Source organism: Pogonomyrmex barbatus, unplaced genomic scaffold, assembly GCF_055798465.1.
Source record: "Pogonomyrmex barbatus isolate J1 unplaced genomic scaffold, ASM5579846v1 scaffold20, whole genome shotgun sequence".
Taxonomy (NCBI): Eukaryota; Metazoa; Arthropoda; class Insecta; order Hymenoptera; family Formicidae; genus Pogonomyrmex; species Pogonomyrmex barbatus.
In genome coordinates, this window is record NW_028297117.1 from 2,691,924 (window position 1) to 2,711,618 (window position 19,695).

Sequence of the window (19,695 nt, forward strand, 5' to 3'; positions counted from 1 at the left end):
ATTGGGACGTATCAAACGGGTGTCACCCAGATTCGCGTGCTTGCTCTTGTTTTTGATTGGTATATTCTTTTAAAGCAGCGGCACACAATGCTTTTTCCTGCTAGGGATTTTTTTAGATCTAAAAGAATATACCAATCGAAGACAAGAGCTCAGCAAGCATGCAAATCCAGCTAGCAAACCAGCAGGAAAAAGAGCTTCGTAGGCTCTATTCTTGAAACATATCGCATATGAAAATCCTATAATATATGTCACATAAATTATAGGATTTTCGTACACGATATGTTTCAAGAATAGATCCCCGTGTGCCGCTGGCTTATGATATTACTTTCTCGCTCTATTAATTTGGATCTCAATTTTAGTCAGAAGACATATCTAGTATTATAAGATTTATGATTACAAGTGCTTTGTCACGCAACTTTTGCGAGTCTGCCATCTATCAGGCTTACTGTCCATGTTTATTGTTTGAAACTTCAAAACACCGTTTTTTGATATTCGATTCAATAGTGTTCGATTTATTAATATTTTCGTGAAATATCTAAAAATGAATGTTTAAATTGAGATAATTGATGTTGCAAAGTTAAAGCTTTCCTTGCGACTGATATTAAATTTCGTTTCATGTGTACCTTATAATTTGCTATCATGAATGACGCGGACGATATTATGACAAACATATACGATACATTGCTATATTTACGCTATCCACACATGACTAATGTAGAATCAAAAGATTTGGAAGCAACAATTCTTAGTGGTGAAAATCGAGTTTGCTTACTTTCCTGGCTCTTGACAGAAAAGTCGCCGTTGATTTTCGCCCATTTGGGAAAGTTGAAAAATGTTGCTTTAGAAGGTATATTCTTTTTATTATTGAAATGGTTTTTTTTTTAAATTATTGTACTATTGTTTATCGAATAAATTTTATATATATGATTAAAAATGTTGAAAAATATATCTCTTTTTAGATCAGTTATTCGAGCACTATTCTCAGATTGGTATTTGTGACAACAAAGATGTATTATTGGTTTGTATTTTATAAAATATTTTATAAATGTATTTTGTAATTATGCTATATAACATATTATGTTAACGTTATTGTTCATATGTATCTCAATAAAATATAATTTTATATTACAGGGTAAGTGTTCTTTGAAGAAACAGTTGCCAACACTAAGATTGTTATTAGACTTTATGAGAAAGGTATACGTAGAACCTTTTGTAAATAAAAATGAAACGGAAGAAACATTTATAAATATTATTAAGGTATGTTAAGATTTGATAATATTGAATATAATATTAAATCTAATAAATAATATATAATTTTAATAAATTTATATATTGAGTACTGTACATATATTTTGTATGTGTATATTATATTATCTATATTATATATAGAATACTTATACATTATAAACATTTTGTTAGTTATGTATGGATGATACCAACCAGACTTCTTCTTTTTCTGTCATTAAACCAAAAATAAGTTATACAGAAGCTGCTAAATATTTTGAACGTGAGAGAGAAATGTCGAATAATGATTATGAAAAAATTGAAACTAATCCATCCGAAGATTTGGATATAGAGGTATTACAATGTTTATAAAATTATAGATGACTAGACTAAGATGTACAATTTACTAATATTTTATATTTAAATATTGATATAGACTGATGATAGACTGATTAATGAAGAACAAAATGTATTGTTCGATAAGGAGAAAGAAAAGTTTGTGGAAGCTTTTCGTACAATTTCATCTTGGCCAATACGAGCTAGAGATTTAGACAAAGATACCTCTGATTCTATTTGCTCCAACATTAAAAGTATATGTTTCAACTTTTCTTCTCTGAAAAAGGTACAAATTTTATCCATCACTAATATGTAAATAAAAATATAGATAAGTTTTAAAATATTTCTTTAATCACACATACAGGTACTGCAAGCGAAGAAAGAAATACTTGATGTGAAATTAGCAAAAGAATTACCGAAGACTGTTGCGCCTTTAAACACGATTATAGAAGATATAGTTATTTTTAATGAGGAACTTGAGAATTTGATAAACAACGCATAATTTTGTATTTATTCCTATGTATAGCTCCATAATTATTTAATATAATTTGTTATAAACATTTGTGTAATATTAAAAAAAATAGAATTGTCTATTTATACAATTGTTCTATAAATGCATTATAAAGGAAAACGTTTAATAAAGATAAAACAATCACAAATTTTTTATATGTTTTATTTATCGATACATTCTTTGAAGACTGATAATCTTAAGATCTAGGTCGTTCTTTTTTCTCTTTGTAAAGAGCAAGCAGCGAAACATTGGCAACTTTTACCACCTTAAATCTTACTCCAGGAATATCACCGACAGCATGACCCTTACGACCGAAACCTGCCACTAAAACTTCATCGTTTTCCTCAATGTTGTTAAGACAACCATCCCTTGGTACAAAGGCTGTGATCTTCTTTCCATTCTTAATCAGCTGTACCCTGACACACTTACGGATAGCAGAATTTGGCTGTTTGGCCTCCACTCCACTAATGAATGATAAAATATAAATAGGTTTTGTGACAAACCAAATGCAAATTGTATCAAAATTAATTGTACGAACATTATTACTTACACTTTTTCCAAAACGATGCCTTTAGCATGGGAGGCACCACCGAAAGGATTAGCCTTCCATCTCGTACCCAAATGTGCCTTTTTGTAGTCCTTATCATTCCATCGCTGTTCGCGTCTATGGTTTACGTGCTTACGCGCTGTACGAAGACCTCTAGGTTTGCCTACAGTGCATACAACGAATAGTTAGGTTATGTATGTTTGTAGTCTCAGATAAATCTTCTACATGAAAAAAAAATATGGAAAACACGTATTTGTATATTAGGATATTAAAATTTAAAACAAAATTGCAATATTAATTATCACATTATTTACATCGATGTCTGACAGTACTACTACTACTACACGTTGTATTCGACAAAGCACACTATATTATATTCAGAATTATATTCAGAAAAAAATATAATTTTTAACATTTCTAAGTGCATGTAATGCAAAAAATGTGAAGCAAAATATATCGATAAAGTTTCTGTTAAAAGATTTTAGTTTTTTTCGTAATCTCGGTTTATAAACTATGACAAAATTATTAAATTTCGTAACATACCCATCGTGTTCCGTGCGATTCACAACCGGAAAAGATCAATCCTCCATGAGCATCAAACTCTAATGATGAATTCAGGCTGTGTATCACATCTTTTGGGGAATTTTACGGGATCCGATATTATGGTATTACATTTCGTACGATAACTTTTTTTAAACGTATTGATTGGCTGCGGGATAAAGAGATTCTCCAGTCTTTAGAAACTTTCTATCCTGAAATTACCTATTGTAAACCGGGACTTATACAGCCATCTTGTCTATTAGCATTATGGATATATAATTCTGGATGGAGTATTAAGGTCCTTGCACAATGCCAGGCAATAGGGAACAGGCAACAGATTTTGACCAATCAAAAGCTGTAAAGAATATCGGAGATATTTGTGATTGGTCAACAAATCTGTAGTTTATATAATATATATATGTTATCAGCATTAAAATAAATTTTGGAACACTTTAAACGCAAATTGCGTTCTTCCATTTATAATTTCGTTTAAACTCAATTGATATGTTTTGATTTTTCTTGGAAAGAAAATCGAATATTGTCGATTGAGTTTGTCAAGAGATGTTTTAAAATTTACTACTAGCACTGATAATGTACACATTACGTAAACTATAGATTTTCAATATTAATAATGAATTTTAGAATACATCCAAGTATGTTGATTATATTTTTTAGAAGGAAAGCAGTCATTGTCTTGAGAAATGTAGAAATGTAGAAATGTAGAAAAGGACAATATAGGAATAAGAGCAATTTTTGTAGACCAGAGACATGTGGCTGATAGTATAATTATCTTCAATTTAATTATTTTATATAATAAATAAGTAGAAACCATAATTATTTATTAATAATTAAATATAATATATAATAATTTCAGCTTTACAACATTTATAAATGGAATTATATATTTAAAAATTGCATCACATTAAGAATATGTTCAATTTATACAAATAAATTATTGTACTCCTTTTTGTTAGACGTTTTCTCAATAAATAAATAGTAGAAAAAAGATCCATGTATATACATTTACTGCTCTCTTTCTGGATTCGTCAAGATAAAAAAATCAAGAAATTTTGCCATATGTTTCGTCCAGTACATACGTCGATGCAGTTTTAAAGCCTTACGTTAATTGGTCGAATTATACAAATGCAATTATCCAATTCTCTTTCCATCTGAGATCTGAAATCAATCTCTAGTAAACACAAGATTAATATAAATGTTACGCTGCTATTCATGAGACTTGCTATTGCTATTGCGTTATTGATTTATGAACAGTGTTGAAATGTTGCATTTGTAGCGCTAATAGCATCTCTCTGAACGTCACTTATGAATACTATTAACTATCACATAATTGACTATAAAAAAATGGAGAATTTAAAAAATCCTGAGAATTTTTCCATTTGATGACCAATCACGTAATACAACATCTATATGCATAGCTGCTTTACTGTAAAGCATTCAGTGTAGATTGCGCTGTTGACAGAATGCTTTGCGCAGAAAGCACTGCGCATCTCGTCGACACTAGCGCACTCTATGATAAAATATTTCATTTTTTAATTGGATTAAGGTCTGTTTAGGCAATCTTGCGTCACGTAACGTATGATGAGTTAACCAATCACACATCTAACATGAAGAACGCCATATTGTTATTTTCGTCAAATTGATTATAATGCAGTACGTGTGAACAAATCTTTAGACGATTTTCTCTTCTCTTTTTCGACTGTTTCATCGATCAGAGCTTTTTACTGTTCTCATTTGTATCGATACCAACCCTGAGAATCGAATTTCCCTAACTATTAGCCAATAAATATTGAATATACACATTAGTGAGCGTCCAATCTTCGTATTTTGGTTATTGCGGACAGTAATCCAAAATTTCTATGTGAAGTTCTTTTGAATCCTGTATCGTCGTACTGTTTTGTCGCCATTAGAACCGAGATTAAGGAACGAATCAGTCTAAATACGTATTATTTCGTTGATCTGAGCGTCAACTATTCATTGAGGGAAAGAGAAGCGTGGACTTTTGCATACTTGAATTCGTATCTTCTCAACGAATCGTTCGCGAGACCAGCAAAATAACTGGAAGCAAGGCAAGTAGCAGAATGGGTGCCTTCCCGTTCTCGATGGTAAATTCCGATGTGCTCGTGGTACTCTTAAAGTTACTATTTCCAAGAAACCGAAAATGTGTGTTCACACACGAAATCCTTTTTTGAATATTAACAGCAAGTAACGCACGGTTGCGAAAAATACCAAAACGGATGTCTTTTCGGTTAAATGAAGACATTTCACTGGATATCACATACAGATCGTGAATTGGATATATACGTTGTTGAATTCACAGTTTTTTATAACCGATAAGAATACACACTCCTATCAATATGTCGCTGTTTGACAGGAAATCATTCAAAACGGTTCGCGAGGAATTAAATTGCAGTAAGTGCGGATCCGGTTGGCGGTAACACGAATTTACAATTTACTATGTCATATAAAATAATGGAAATGGAAATCATCTGTATTTCATCCGATGATGAGACAAATTCACAAAAGGTAGAATTCTAATAAAATTTGTCTGTCTTAATTTCTTTACAGAAGTAATTTCTTAACAGAAGTTTTACAAGAGTGATAGTTTTATTAAAAAAAAAAAAAAAAAAAAAAAGAAAGAATTAATATATAATCTAAATTTTCAATAAAATCTTAAAATCAAAATTTGTTGTTGATTAGAAATTTTGTTATTGTAGGAAAATGAATCGGAAGAATCTAAGGTCAATTGTATAGAAGCTAATAATGGATCTATTATTCCTGGAAAGTTGGAAATTTTATTTAATAATGATGAAAAAGTTGAAGAACATCATCTAAAACGAAAAAACGAAGAAAAGATAATTCATAATAATATGGAGAAGAAGATAAAGTTAAATACAAATCAAGAGACATTTAAAGTAATAAATAAACTTGATCTAGATTCTACATATGTTCGTCAAGAAACATCTGTTAGATCTAATAACAATGTACAATCAAAAGAAGAGCAGGAAGTGATAGCTGAAAAGACACAATTGATTGTAAAAGAAAAGAAAAAGATATCGTATATTCCACATGATGTCTTTCCTTTATTTATAAGTTTGTGTCTGCAAAAATGTCCAGAATATGATAAAACAGATATGGAAAAAATTATTGATAAATTAAAGAGACGGTATGAAAACTTAGATCCATTATATGTTAGATCAGAAAATTTTGTCTCTTTTCTAAATGAGAAGCGTGAAGCTATCATGAAGGATGGCAAAAAAATATATGTGCACATAGAAGAGGTGATGAACGAGATGAAGAAAAAAATTAAAAAGAATACGCAATGCAATGGAATTTTACAAAATGAGACCTATGATGCAATTCCTTCTACTTCTTTTGCTACATACAATACATCAATTAATAATGAAATAGAATCAGACTGTGATGGTGATGATGATGATGATGATGATAATAATAATATGAATGATAATAATAATGAAGAGACTCTTAAGACAAGAAGAAAGATTAAGCAAGTGTTACATGCTATGAAAAAGTGCGAGTCAATTATAAAAAAATTGGAAGACGCAGAAGTTGACTTTAATGAAGAAAATGACAGTAATTATATAAAAGTCGAGAGGTATAAACGGAAAATGGTAGAATTGTATAGTAAGCTTTGTGAACTAACAGGAGAAAATGCTGATGCGGGACGTACATATTTGCGTCCTAAACATTTAAACACAACTCAGATTGTTGCTGTGGATCAAGCAATAACGAGTTTTATTAACTCTAAAATTATTAAACGAAATGAAATGAAAAAAAATAGAGCTCTTACAGATGATATAATATTTCCTGATTATAGGGATATTTTGGAATGTGTTACTAGGTGTAATCACAAAAGAAATTTATGTTTGGATAGAAAAACACAAGAACAAATAGGTAAGATATATTATTTTTTTAAGTTTATGAGCATTTTTATTTACGTAATATATTTTATTATGTATTTAGTTAACATATTTTTATGTTATATTATTGATATATATTGCAGCAAAAAAAGCTTTCCGAGAACTTGGAGAACACTTACAACGCGCAAGACGCAATGATTATTGGGATACCTTTTCTTTATATCTTGAAAATTCTGAAGATCCAGCTGTAAAAGATAAAAATTTAGCAAAAAAATTATCCGATAATCGTATTGAGGGTGAGAAACGATTAGCTGCCGTATTTGACAAATATACAAAGAAACAAGAAGAAATAAAAGACCAAATTAATGAAAATACAACTTCGGAGGAAGATGAAGATGAAGAAGAAAGTATAATTGAAGATAAGAACGAAGATAATTTATCTCTGATAAGTGAGAAGGATAGTGATGTTGAAGAAGATATGAATAGCACAGTTAAAGAAAATGAATTATCTATGGAAAAAAGCAAACTTAATACAAATGTAACAAATATATATTATGCTACAGATAAAACTATTTCAAATAAAACTACTGTAAAAATTATACCAGAGGAATGTATCAAAAAAGTTAAAATAAAAACTGTAGAAAAAAATGCGGCAGTGTCAAAAAATGAGACCAGGACAGTTAGTGAAAAGATTAAAAAATTATGTGATAGTAATACTATATCAATTATAAAAAAGATTGGGGAAACTAAAATACAAGAGGACTTGTTACCAGCATTTTCTACAACAAACTGCACAAGTGGTATTAATAAGATTGAAGATATATAAAATTAAGTTTTTATCAAAATGGAAGAATCATATACATGTATTTTATATGTATGTTGTAGAGGATCTAGCGGTGATGGAAACTGATGTACCCAAAATAACAGATCCTGCAACAAAGAAGATTTCAGAGGGTATAGCAGATGCAGTAACCAGGAAAATGACAGCTGTGAGCACTGATATTACAGCAGAGTTGAGAATAAAGGATACAGCAGAGGAGCTAAGAACAGAAGATACAGTAGAATTGACAACAGAAAATGTAATAAAGCTGACGGGAAATGTAGCAAAGACGAATGATATACCAAAAGTAATAACGAAAAATATGATGGACGAAGTAATCGATATACCAAATGATGAGCAACCGGAAGGAAAGAAACCTCTACTGCGACTACGTTCATTCGCTAAACCTCCTATGACTTGGGAAGACACTCAGCATAAAACGGAAAAGACTATTCAAGAAAATGCGCCAAAAGGAACAGACCAAATTAAAGAAGTAGTTGATTTAACTAATGAAAGCAACCAAATTAATACGACTAAGCTAATACCCATTAACAAATGCGTTTTACAAGTTGGAGACAAGCTAGTCCCCTTAGTGAAATCTCCAACAAAGCTCGTACCTTCAAATTCGAATATAATTACTGTTCAAAATATCACAAATAATTATTTGAAGGTAAACACGCGAACGGGACAAATTATAGCGCCTGTACGGGACATCCGTGCAGGATCTACAATAATCCGATTACCCATTCAAACAGCTACTCGACAAAATCAATTGCAAAATGTGAATGCCGTTACTGTAACAAATGATGTAACATTCAAAGGAAATAAGGATACTGTATTACAAATCATCCAACCTAAGATTATCGTATCTAAAAAAGCGACAGCGCAATTTATCTCTAAACCAACGGAAGTGAGTTCATCAAAGACAAAATCTAAATGACTCAAACATATAGTAAAAGCTGTTATCTTAGATCATTGTTATACAAAAAATAACCTCGATTTGAACAATATTAATTCAACAAGCTGATTAATTTTAATATTAAATATCTTTAATACAATTATATAAAATATTTTTAATTTAATTATGAGATAAATTATATATAAAGAAATATATTAATATAATTCTTAATAAAAATCTCTTGAATCAGATTTTAATTACATTTATAATGAATATATAGTGCCTTATAATAAATAATATTATTTACGTATTTGTTTAACGAACATTAGATTGAAAGCATTTCAATATCAATTTAGCAAGATGATAGTTTGGATCTAAAAGTTTCTCCACTATATCAAAATGGTCGATGTCTGGAAGTAAAAGATATTCCACATTATCCACGATAGAAATAATTTTCTGAAACAATATAATTTCTGGTTACAATGTAGATCCGCACAATATATAATATTTAATTAAGTACCTGAGTATATTCGCGCGATTCGTCTACAAATGCTGGAGAATCACTATCACCTACGGCTATGATAACTTTCAAGTCACGGATACGACGATTTTTTGTTTCCTCAAAAGTGGAAAAACTAAATTCCTTTATTTCTTCGCTGAAAACGATAACATAATATATTCACGTGCGCGTTATAAAAAGTATACATATCCGATTAATAAGAAATCAAATATTTACTCAGTCAGTTTGAGGGCTACCGAATGACTGGTACCGATTATGGGTTGTAACTTGTAAATTCCACCTATCAATACGATTCCCTTTAATAACGCGAAGTATCCTTGTTGTGTCATGTCTTTGATCCATTTGTCATCGTGCAATAGAGACGCAGTCAAATGCGCTCCTGCGCTATGTCCAGCGATAATTACACACCTATATACACATGTGTATATGTATGTATGTGTGTATGTATGTATGTGTGTATATATATATATATATATATATATATATATATATATAAAGCGTACATAGGTAATGGCATTCACATTTTACAAATGATATATGTTTCTCCTTAATTTTATATACGAATAGAAACTTAAGATATATTAAGCTTACTTGGAACCTGACTCAGTCGCATATTTTAATATTTGTGTGACTGCTAATTTTATCTCGGCTATTATATTCCCAATTTTTACTAAAAATAATGATTAGACGAAAATAACAAGTCTCATTGTAAATTGATATAATTATTGTAATAATAAAATAATCTTTTAAAATTTAATATAATAAATTATAAAATTTGAAGATATTTTTATAAATCCCTGCATAATTCCTTTCAATCATATTTTTTAATGATGATATGAATATGTGAATTGCAGATGTAATATAGATAAATATAATCAACATTAAGAAACAGATTAATCATATTAATAAATTTAATAGAATTTAGACTTATCTCACCATCCGGGCACAGATCATATTCAACTGTTATTACTTTGATCTTATTTTGAACAAACAACGGTACTGAGAATCCAGAGAGATCCTTGCTGAATTCCTGCCAATATCCGCCGTGAATAAACACGAATATCGGTGAATCTAAAATACATTAAACTGTTTTAATATCATCATTAATTAATAAAAGCCTTATAAAATTATAATATCTCTTGTAAATACTAATATATATATATATATATATATATATATATATATATATATATATATGCAACAAAAACACTTTTTTATCATTCATACAGTTTTATTTCAAATTTAAACAAATTAAATTACCGTTTCCTATTTATAAATTTTTATTTTACATAAATGCATTTCTTATTTATGATTTAAGAAGTAAATGATTTAAGACAGACTAGACACTAAATATAATTTGCAAGTGAAAGCTTGCAACCTTGGAAGTGAATTCCGTCTTGTTTATCGAAAACGAGAAATGAGAAAACGAGAAATGAGAAATTTTTACAGATAAAATAACCGGTTTTCGTAAATTTTTTTTTTCCTTTTCATTTCTCCCCCCTCCCCCCTCTCTCTCTCTCTCTCTCTCTCGTTATTTTACACGAGTCAAATTATTATTACGTACCATCGGGCAAATCTGTACCGTATATATCATATTTTGTGCGCTCTGTAGGGCCATACGGCACGTTAAGTTCGCATTTTATAGTTTCTCGAACGTTTTCTGTAACTGCGACAAAAGAAACCTTCATGGTCACCCGATCACATGATACATCAGACTCACCTTTTTCACGGCGCGTTGCGATCATCAAGATCAACAAAAAGATTTTAACGAAGCTCGCGAAGATTTATTCGCAATTGTCATCGAGAAGAAAGACTCAGTGGGAAGCGTTTGTTTTACCTTTTTTGCAGAATTTGAAGAAGTAATCGAGTAATTCATCGGATCCGTATCGCTTACTCCATTCGCTTGGAGTGTACAGTCGCTCCTGTTCCTTTAAAATCAAATAAATCGATCGTTTAAATTTTATCTCGTTACTTCGGAGACAAGTATGACCGAGAGTATCGCGACGAAATTACGTACAGTAGTCATCTTCGATTAACTGCTTAATTTTCCAGAGAAAATTGCTCGTGATTACTCGACGTTATTCACAATAATGCTCGTTAGATACTGCCACTATTCTCTCTGTACGTTGCACTTTCCTGGCTTTCCGTATCAATGTATATGTCTTTGTATATGCGATTTCAAGTATTTCTATTTTAATGTGTAAGCCGAGAAGGTAGAGCTCTGGTTAAAGTACATATTGATTTCTTATCGAGTTCTTATCGAGTCTTTAGGTTACAATTAAGCTTTATCAATAACAAGTACTTTTATATTTTTTTAACAAGATTTGAATTTTAAAAAAAAAATAATTTCCACAATTTTTATTTTATTTTATTCTATTTTCATACTTTTTGTAAGTTTGCGTGAGAAAGAAATAATAAAGAACGATATTTCTATCTATTTTTATCACTGTACATGTATATTTTACACGCATATATGTATAAAAGAATATTATATTTTAAAATATGTTTTTCGCTCCTATTTATTTTTTCTATTTATACATGTCATATTTTTATATTTTAAGATAAAAAGACATCAGCCATGCCTTACATTGTCATCCTTTCGATATTCAAATATCATATGTACGTATATGTAATTAGTTACTCCAGATACATAATTTATAATCAAACATTAGCAATGGATCATATGACAACGTATAATTTTATACAACGTTTGATACTTCTTCTTTTTTTCGATTTGCGTAAAATTAATCATATGTTCTGTATATCTTTTACATTACGATTATGGAATGAATAAAAGAAATAAATTATAAACTTGTAATTATAAAAATGAAATAATTATAGAAATAAATATAATATTAATATTTAAATATAATATTAATATTTAAATATAATATAATATTAATATATTTTTATTCTAAAATCTGTATTTTCGTAATTCTTTTTTAAGATATATATTTTGAAATACGTTTGAAAAATGCATATGAAAATAATTTAATGTTTAATGCACATATTAAATATCTGTTTTACACATATGTTTAAAACAATAACTTTGCTAGAACGGCAACAATGAATAGAACATATTTTTATGTAAATCGAAATATTAATACAATATGTTTCTGTTTTTTCAAATATATGTGTGTGCACATTGAGAAAAAAATGCTGTTGAATCAACAGTATTAGTCTAATTGGAAATAATTTTGTTAATTCAATGACATTATTAACGAAGATCTTGATTATTAAAACAAAAGCATGATACTGTTTCATTAATAATGTCATTGAATTAACAAAATTATTTCCAATTAAACTATGCTGCTGATTCAACAACATTTTTTTCTCAGTGCATGTATGCATATATATATATATAGATTATTCGTTTGTCGAGTGGTCACGTGAAGACGCGTACGCATCTCATTGTGCGAAGGTAACGAGAGAAGACTACAAGAGAGACCACGAGGTGCGGAGGTGGAAAACCAGAAAAACCGGCCCTCTCTTCTCTCTCTCTTTCTCTCTCTCTCTCTCTCTCTCTCTCTCTCTCTCTCTCTCTCTCTCTCTCTCTCTCTCTCTCTCTTAGTCCTTCTCTTCTTAGTCGTTCCATTCTCGCACACGTCGCTCGCCCGCCGTTTGAGAGGAAGAGAGAAGTTACAGATACCCGCACCATACCAGCTGATGTATCGAGAATCGTGCCGCGTCGACGCCTACCCGCAGGCCGCAGGTAAGAGGAACCCGTCGCAGTCAAAAATTCTCGAGTTGATTCATAAGAATGCCCGCTCGACCGACCGGGCGTTCGGTCGGCATCGCAACGATTTGTCGCATCACCGAAATTCTATTTCGAAAATCGACGATCTCAAACGAAAACCATTTATTTGAGAATTAAAAGTCCAGGAAAAAGTATCGTATTTCTACAAGAAATGACTTAATAAAACAAAATAAAACAAAGAAAAGGATTGTATAAAAATAAAACAACAGGAACATGGGCAAATTTTAAATACAAAGGAAAGATTGCAAAAAAGTAATTTTTAACTAGTATAGAAGCAATTTTTAATTTCATTTAACAAACGAAATTGCAGACATCACAACTAATGCTTAATGTAGTGGGCAAGTTAAAAAATAAAATAAAGAGAAAAAAGGGAAATGAATAATAAGCTTAGTTGTAGATTAGATTAGAAATATATTAGAAATTTTTCTCTCATAAATCAAATTTACAAAAATATTATGGTACTCTCATTTTAACATATTTATTATATAAAATATGTATGTTTTGAAATAAAAAGATAATTGATAAATTTTATATTAGTGTAACAAGAAGAATTTGGCTTCGTTTGACTTCATTCGGCTACTGGAATTTCCTTTTCAAGACAAACTCTCTTGGTATGTGTGTGTGTGTATTGAAATACCAAACAGATCACTGACCTCAAATTTTGAAAGGAACTAGTGACCATGGCATCATATGACAAATGTTAATTAGACCAACATTGTAAAGTTACAGATGGACGATTCCTTAGATTCTTCTTTAACCATAGGAACATTAAAGCTATAAAAGACAAAATTACATTAAATATATAAGCTTAGAAATTAAATGACAATTTCCATCAAAAGCTGGTGTAACGCTAATTGTTAGAAAATGAAAAACTTTCTTTTTACCTATTGCGCTTTTTTAATTTAATCTAAACTTAAAACTCTTTAACATAAATTAACATTAATATACAAATTAAATTAAAATATAATGAAATCTCTTTGTGAAGAAAAAATTAAATAATAAAATGTTTATTTGTAAAATTAGCCACAGAATAAAATTAGAATTATTTTGATAAATACACACACACACACACACACACACACACACACACACACACACACACACACAAAATTTTATATGTGTAAAATGTTATACAAGAAAGATTTTAAAATTTGTTGAAAAAAATATATGTATGTGTATATTAACTGTTTTATCTTTATAGATATATATCTATAAAGTTTCTTTTATCTATATTTGAATCATAGAGTGACGTTCGAAGATTGGATAGTTTCCTTAACACGGTAGCGTGTTACACGTTGAAATAGCTACCGGATTTTTGTGGTTCTTTATGGACTTTGTCAACTCACATGTTTCTTACTCTCGTCCTAAGTCCTCGTATGTAATGAAGAATCAACGGCGATAGGTTAATTTATTTGACCTACCGATTACGCGCGACAGCAATTAATGCTGAGCGTGACGTTAAATAGGTATCTTTTTACATGCATTGTATTCACGATAGAAATATGCACGACCATGACACCAGATGTAAGACAAGAGACACAGTAGGATCTTCCTTAACACGGCCTATTTATAATGAAAGATGGTAATTATAAGAGTAGATAAAAAGAATAAATTAAGATAAGTTAATGACTTGTTAAATGTACAATATGAAATGATAACATTGTTGTGATAATCATTCTAAATGAAAGATCTTATGATACAAAATGCGTAAGTAGTATTTAAAAATTGCTTAATTAATTATTAAGATAGATATAGATATATAACAAATACATAATATAAATAAATTATTTAAAATGTGAAAAATTAAACTTTAGTATGAAACTAACTTATAGTATGAAAACGTGAATGTGTAATAATTACTTAATTAATAAGAATAAGAAATATATATATGTTTTTTTACTTTTATATCTAGTATATTTAGTAATGTGATATTATTAGTCACGTAAAATTATAATATAAAATTACTATTTACATTAGAAAAAAATAAATGAGAAGATTGTGATAATTTCTCTGTTTGTGCCATTCTTTTATAGTCTCTTATATATATAATATTTAAATCTCAATCAATCTAATGAAAATATATGGCTGTATATGAAGCGAAATCGTGATTCTTCATAAATATGATTAAATAAAGCATGAATTTAGCCAGTAATTTTTCTATGTTAACATGTAACAGTACTATAATATCATCATATCGTACAGTTTCGATTAGAAATTATTGCACAAAAATAATATAAATGACAAATGACAAATAGAAATCTTGCTAGAGATCTTTTTATTTAAAACATTTTTCTTTAAAAACATGCTTTTGTTTTAATAAATAAACAATTCTAAATAATAAATCTTCAGAAATTCTTCAGATTTTTCTAAAGAATAGAGATCTTTAAAAAAAATTTTTTTAATAAATTATATTTTAATAAAATTTAATAATTTTCTTTCTCTCTCTCTTTCTATTCTGCTAAGAGTGATGTCTTTAAAATCAAATAAAAATATAAATTAAAGAAAAAAAGATCCACGATCCTGCCAGGATTCGAACCTGGAATCTTCTGATCCGTAGTCAGACGCGTTATCCGTTGCGCCACAGGACCGTCCTTGACCACATGATCTTCGTGGCATGTATAAAAATGTTCATATTCATTACTTTCCTACTTATGAAATATATAATGATTATCATTATTATGTCACTTACAACAAAATTTAATAACCCCCATGTATCTAACATGTTCTGCTCAACTTGTCTGCGTTGAAACATATATAAGATAATTATAAAATCATATTTTTGTTATCATATTAACACATACTTATCATTATCTTATTATATTTTTGTCATCATATTAACACATACTTATCATTATCTTATCATTATCACTATCTTAACTACTTGAGCTATATACTTGAGCTATATTTTCAAAGAATGAATTTTTTTCAGTAGTATCGCACACTGTACAATCTCTTTAATTTACTGTACAATCTCTGTAAAAAATAATGGCTGAGCTATTTTTAAATATTTATAATTTTACGATAAAATATGTTGGTTAGTAAGCAATTTTGAAAATATACGTAATATTTAACAAAATGTTGATGGCAGAACTTTCGATTAAGTGAAGATTATCCAGAACGAAAGAACACATATTTAAATTAATATTAATCTAGAAGAATATGACTAGATATTTCTTAATATATTCAGTTCCATAGAGAAAATGATATAAGTTAATAGCGAGATGCAAAGTCCTCTCCTCAATTCTATGGAGTGAAAGGAGTAAGGGCATCCACTAAGAGAGTGCTGAGCGTATATTTACGAAAGTAAATATACTGAAGTATGACCCACCTGGTGAATCATAGCCAAGTGTAAAACGCATGTTTAGTTAGTAAGATTTCAAATATTCTTGCACACGATATCCATGAAATGAATTGTAAATTTATAAATCTAATAAAAACTATGAAAACTATGAAACTATAAAACGTATGACGAAAAAATAAAACAACTTTCATCGCAACGAAGACCACGTTAAGCAGTTTTGTTCTTCTCAGCATCGTCTTAACATATAATTCATTAAACAATTTCTCGTATATGTACTTCCTAATTTAGTAACAGGAATATTAATGATGGTATACATATATTGTATAAATCGCAAGTATAAAAAAAACTCTTGAAAAAGTTATCACATTTAAGAAAAGCCTTGATTAGCTTTCTCTAACTGAGAAACGATTTACTACAAATTAGATAATACAAAAATATCGACTGTCTGTTTTACTTACAGAATTTGAAAAAGTAAAATTTGTTTAAAACGTTATTATTAATTTTTTTTAATTAGATATTGTACATTACAATAAAGCATAAATACATATTATAAGCTGCAAAATAATAATTCAAACAAATCTACAGATTTAAATATGTTTTTGAGTGGGGAGTAATTGAAGATTTTTATTTAAATAATTAAGTAAATCGTCTTATTATAATTTTGATATTATTAGAATTTTTAAATAACTTTTTTGTTAGTAACAAATATCAATCTCAATTTAAGTGATTTTATAAAATTTGCTCTTTATACTTTAAAATAGAAAAATGAAGAATAGATACAAATATAATTAAAGAAATTTCAAATATAAGTTTAAATATCCAAGTATACTTCTATTATATTCTATTACATTGAACTGTTAACAACGATATTCTTAACAATAAACAAACAATAAGACCAATAAATAAACGAGCAAAACAAGTATCGTTGATATAAAAATATTTATGGAAACGAATCAAAATACAACATGTCAACTGACAAGTTTGAATATTTGAACCTTTCGACTATACTAAGCCTTCTTCAGCAAGTTAAAAATTCTCTTAAATTAAAATTTGATTGACTAAAAATGATGTTTTTATTAAAGCTATATCGTTATTTTTATTAAAGCTATATTCAGTGCGGACTAAAAATCATATACACATGTCATATTTTTAATTTATACAAGTTTTATGTTTCCTCATATAGCATTTCACTAACATTTACTATATAGTACTTCATGTTCAGAGTAAATATAATTATCTGTAAAATTGCCTCATATCTTGTCATACGAATTTATTAAATATTCTGTTATACTATATAGAAGTCTGTATGTCTGAATCATAAGCACATGTGGGATCGCACGTAGCGATACTATATGTAATATCGATTGTATGTTCAATAATCGTAATATTATGGTTTTTTATCTCTCGCATCAGATTTGGTATATCAATAAAAAGATTGTAATTTCCTAGATTGCATGATAGTATATAATTTACCTTATCTACATTTTTTGCGGTTGATAGATATACCTGTCTTAACTGATATCAGCGCGCAATTATATCGTAATGCCATTTACGCACCGTAAAGACTAAATAAAAGTTATTCAGATAAAAATTATAAGATTTTTTTTAGAGATTTTTTTATATGAAACATTATATTATATATTTTATACCGCTAATCGAAGCAATCGAAACGTTATCGCATAAAACATTTATTTTACGAAATGTGACAATAAACGCGAAAGATATTCGAAAAGTAATGTCACGTTAAAACGATTATATTGCCTGTCTAAGTTTGAGAATTAAATTGATTGAATTCAACCGGTTTGAATTTGCGAGCTTTTCATGGACCATTCTTGACGCTACGTCTTTTTCACGGAACAGCTCGCTGATTCATTCGAACCGTGCTTGGTTCTACCTGAACAGCAGATAACGAGGTGACGATTCAGACGCTGTTTCACGAGATGACTCAAACAGCTGGCTGCTGCTTTAACGTCTGATGCCTTCTCAACGTAACACGATAGTTGCTTAGCCAGATAGCGTTATTCCGCTGACGTTAACCGCGAAGGATGATATACGAACACGATGTATCGCAGTTATCCTTATCCGTTACTCGGTCTTTGATAGACTAAGCGGTAATCTGTTAAATATAGATTTAGCGAGAATAATTAATCAGCGAAGAGGTACAGATTTCATCACACTACCTCTATATTTAGAGCGTCCAACAGCGCACGATCGTGAATGATTTACGATTCGATGCGCACAGGACGAATGGAATTAGCACACTAATTTATATAATTATATAATGATTAATATCTTTATATTAATAACGTCTTTCAGTACATATCATGATAAGGATATATTATGCTTGCGGAAAGAACAAGTTTGCTGAAGTATCTAAAAATTTGATATAGATCTAAAAATAATTTTGTTGGATCATTAATATTGTTAGATATGGGTAATGCTGTAAAATTTTTGTATGCTTATATAGCAATCAATTTGAATATTCTACATAATCATTTCAACAAAATTATTTTTAGATTTGTATCTGGCCAAATTTTTAAATACTTTAGTAAAATTATATTCTTCATGTACGTATTCATTAATTATATAGTACATATTTATTAAATAGTTAATAAATCAAGATTTTGTAATATTAAATATTTGAAAAATTTTTTCCAGTATACTTTTGAAATAAAGTCAATAAGTCAATTGAATATTATAGCAAATTATAATTCAGGTTTTCTAGCTTGCACAAAATTTTTTCTTTGACCAACAGGCAAGAAAACCTAAATCTAGTTTCCTACAAGGTTTAGCTTGTTGTTTTCTTCTGGACGAAAGAAAAGCCTTCTAGCAAGTTCCTTATTGAGAAAAGGAAGAATAGAAAAACAAAGAAATTCGGTAGATTCTTCGAATTCATAAGCTTGAAAATTGTTATCATTATTCATTTTTTATTTATCGTAATACATAATATGCTATTACTGCGCATATTAATTATGTGTGCATATCTGTATTTACGTTATAAAATCCATGCACGTCTCTCAGAGTAAATGTCAAAGCATGAGAGCTTTGCGGAACAAGCCAGTTTGGATAAAGATATTATCATTGTGTCATGCGAACTTACGCTTTGTCACGCAATGTTGCGCGCGTAAAAAAAAAAGGTATAGCAGTACAATTTTCACTCGTTTTCATTATGTCAGAACGTAATTCTATGTTACTGACCTACAGAAGGAAATGTTAGAAAAATTAATATTTTTTGCGAATTCTTCGAAAATATACGAGAAATTTGACATGATTCTTACTTGTTTTTCTTTTCGTTGCTTTGTACAGATGATTGATAAAATTCAAAGATGAACCTTCGTCTTT

General features: G+C 29.2%; 4 protein-coding genes and 1 non-coding gene across 7 annotated transcripts; 2 read left to right on the forward strand and 3 right to left on the reverse strand.

Annotated features, from left to right (window-relative positions):
* The first annotated feature begins 272 nt into the window (after window positions 1-272).
* Window positions 273-2,219, forward strand: LOC105429164 (uncharacterized). The gene is made up of 6 exons (XM_089077715.1): window positions 273-847; window positions 960-1,018; window positions 1,132-1,257; window positions 1,420-1,578; window positions 1,661-1,846; window positions 1,925-2,219. The coding sequence occupies exons 1-6, from the start codon at window positions 640-642 to the stop codon at window positions 2,060-2,062; spliced, it is 876 nt and encodes a 291-aa protein (XP_088933841.1). The 5' UTR covers window positions 273-639; the 3' UTR covers window positions 2,063-2,219.
* RpS23 (ribosomal protein S23) lies at window positions 2,218-3,321 on the reverse strand. The gene is made up of 3 exons (XM_011641913.3): window positions 3,162-3,321; window positions 2,622-2,781; window positions 2,218-2,535 (listed from the first exon to the last, which is right to left on the reverse strand). The coding sequence occupies exons 1-3, from the start codon at window positions 3,163-3,165 to the stop codon at window positions 2,268-2,270; spliced, it is 432 nt and encodes a 143-aa protein (XP_011640215.1). The 5' UTR covers window positions 3,166-3,321; the 3' UTR covers window positions 2,218-2,267.
* Window positions 3,322-4,878: 1,557 nt separating this feature from the next.
* Daxx (Daxx-like protein) lies at window positions 4,879-9,026 on the forward strand. Of its 2 annotated transcripts, XM_011641912.3 has the most exons (5): window positions 4,879-5,245; window positions 5,551-5,702; window positions 5,894-7,091; window positions 7,201-7,857; window positions 7,943-9,026. In XM_011641912.3, exons 2-5 carry the CDS (start codon window positions 5,634-5,636, stop codon window positions 8,815-8,817), a joined length of 2,799 nt encoding a protein of 932 aa, XP_011640214.2. In that variant the 5' UTR covers window positions 4,879-5,245; window positions 5,551-5,633; the 3' UTR covers window positions 8,818-9,026. The 2 variants fall into 2 exon arrangements, with proteins under 2 accessions (XP_011640214.2, XP_088933838.1); XM_089077712.1 differs by lacking the exon at window positions 5,551-5,702.
* Window positions 9,012-11,540, reverse strand: KFase (kynurenine formamidase). Of its 2 annotated transcripts, none has more exons than XM_089077714.1 (8): window positions 11,313-11,540; window positions 11,016-11,223; window positions 10,860-10,961; window positions 10,232-10,366; window positions 9,887-9,965; window positions 9,512-9,703; window positions 9,296-9,431; window positions 9,012-9,231 (listed from the first exon to the last, which is right to left on the reverse strand). In XM_089077714.1, exons 2-8 carry the CDS (start codon window positions 11,038-11,040, stop codon window positions 9,091-9,093), a joined length of 810 nt encoding a protein of 269 aa, XP_088933840.1. In that variant the 5' UTR covers window positions 11,041-11,223; window positions 11,313-11,540; the 3' UTR covers window positions 9,012-9,090. The 2 variants fall into 2 exon arrangements, with proteins under 2 accessions (XP_088933840.1, XP_088933839.1); XM_089077713.1 differs by having other exon boundaries at window positions 11,133-11,223; window positions 11,313-11,539.
* Window positions 11,541-15,567: 4,027 nt separating this feature from the next.
* Window positions 15,568-15,640, reverse strand: TRNAR-ACG (transfer RNA arginine (anticodon ACG)). Its single transcript has one exon. It is a non-coding gene; the product is annotated as a tRNA-Arg (tRNA).
* Window positions 15,641-19,695: the final 4,055 nt, after the last annotated feature.

Excerpts from the sequence above, each read along its gene's own strand:
- LOC105429164 (XM_089077715.1), top strand. The coding sequence starts at position 640 with ATGAATGACGCGGACGATATTATGACAAACATATACGATACATTGCTA. Across the intron at positions 1,258-1,419 it reads CATTTATAAATATTATTAAG|TTATGTATGGATGATACCAA; the intron begins GTATGTTAAGAT and ends ACATTTTGTTAG. Across the intron at positions 1,847-1,924 it reads ACTTTTCTTCTCTGAAAAAG|GTACTGCAAGCGAAGAAAGA; the intron begins GTACAAATTTTA and ends TCACACATACAG.
- RpS23 (XM_011641913.3), bottom strand. Across the intron at positions 2,536-2,621 it reads GGCATCGTTTTGGAAAAAGT|TGGAGTGGAGGCCAAACAGC; the intron begins GTAAGTAATAAT and ends ATCATTCATTAG.
- Daxx (XM_011641912.3), top strand. The coding sequence starts at position 5,634 with ATGTCATATAAAATAATGGAAATGGAAATCATCTGTATTTCATCCGAT. Across the intron at positions 5,703-5,893 it reads ATGAGACAAATTCACAAAAG|GAAAATGAATCGGAAGAATC; the intron begins GTAGAATTCTAA and ends TTGTTATTGTAG. Across the intron at positions 7,858-7,942 it reads TACAACAAACTGCACAAGTG|AGGATCTAGCGGTGATGGAA; the intron begins GTATTAATAAGA and ends TGTATGTTGTAG.
- KFase (XM_089077713.1), bottom strand. Across the intron at positions 10,367-10,859 it reads CGGTACAGATTTGCCCGATG|ATTCACCGATATTCGTGTTT; the intron begins GTACGTAATAAT and ends AATGTATTTTAG. Across the intron at positions 9,432-9,511 it reads GTAGCCCTCAAACTGACTGA|CGAAGAAATAAAGGAATTTA; the intron begins GTAAATATTTGA and ends TATCGTTTTCAG.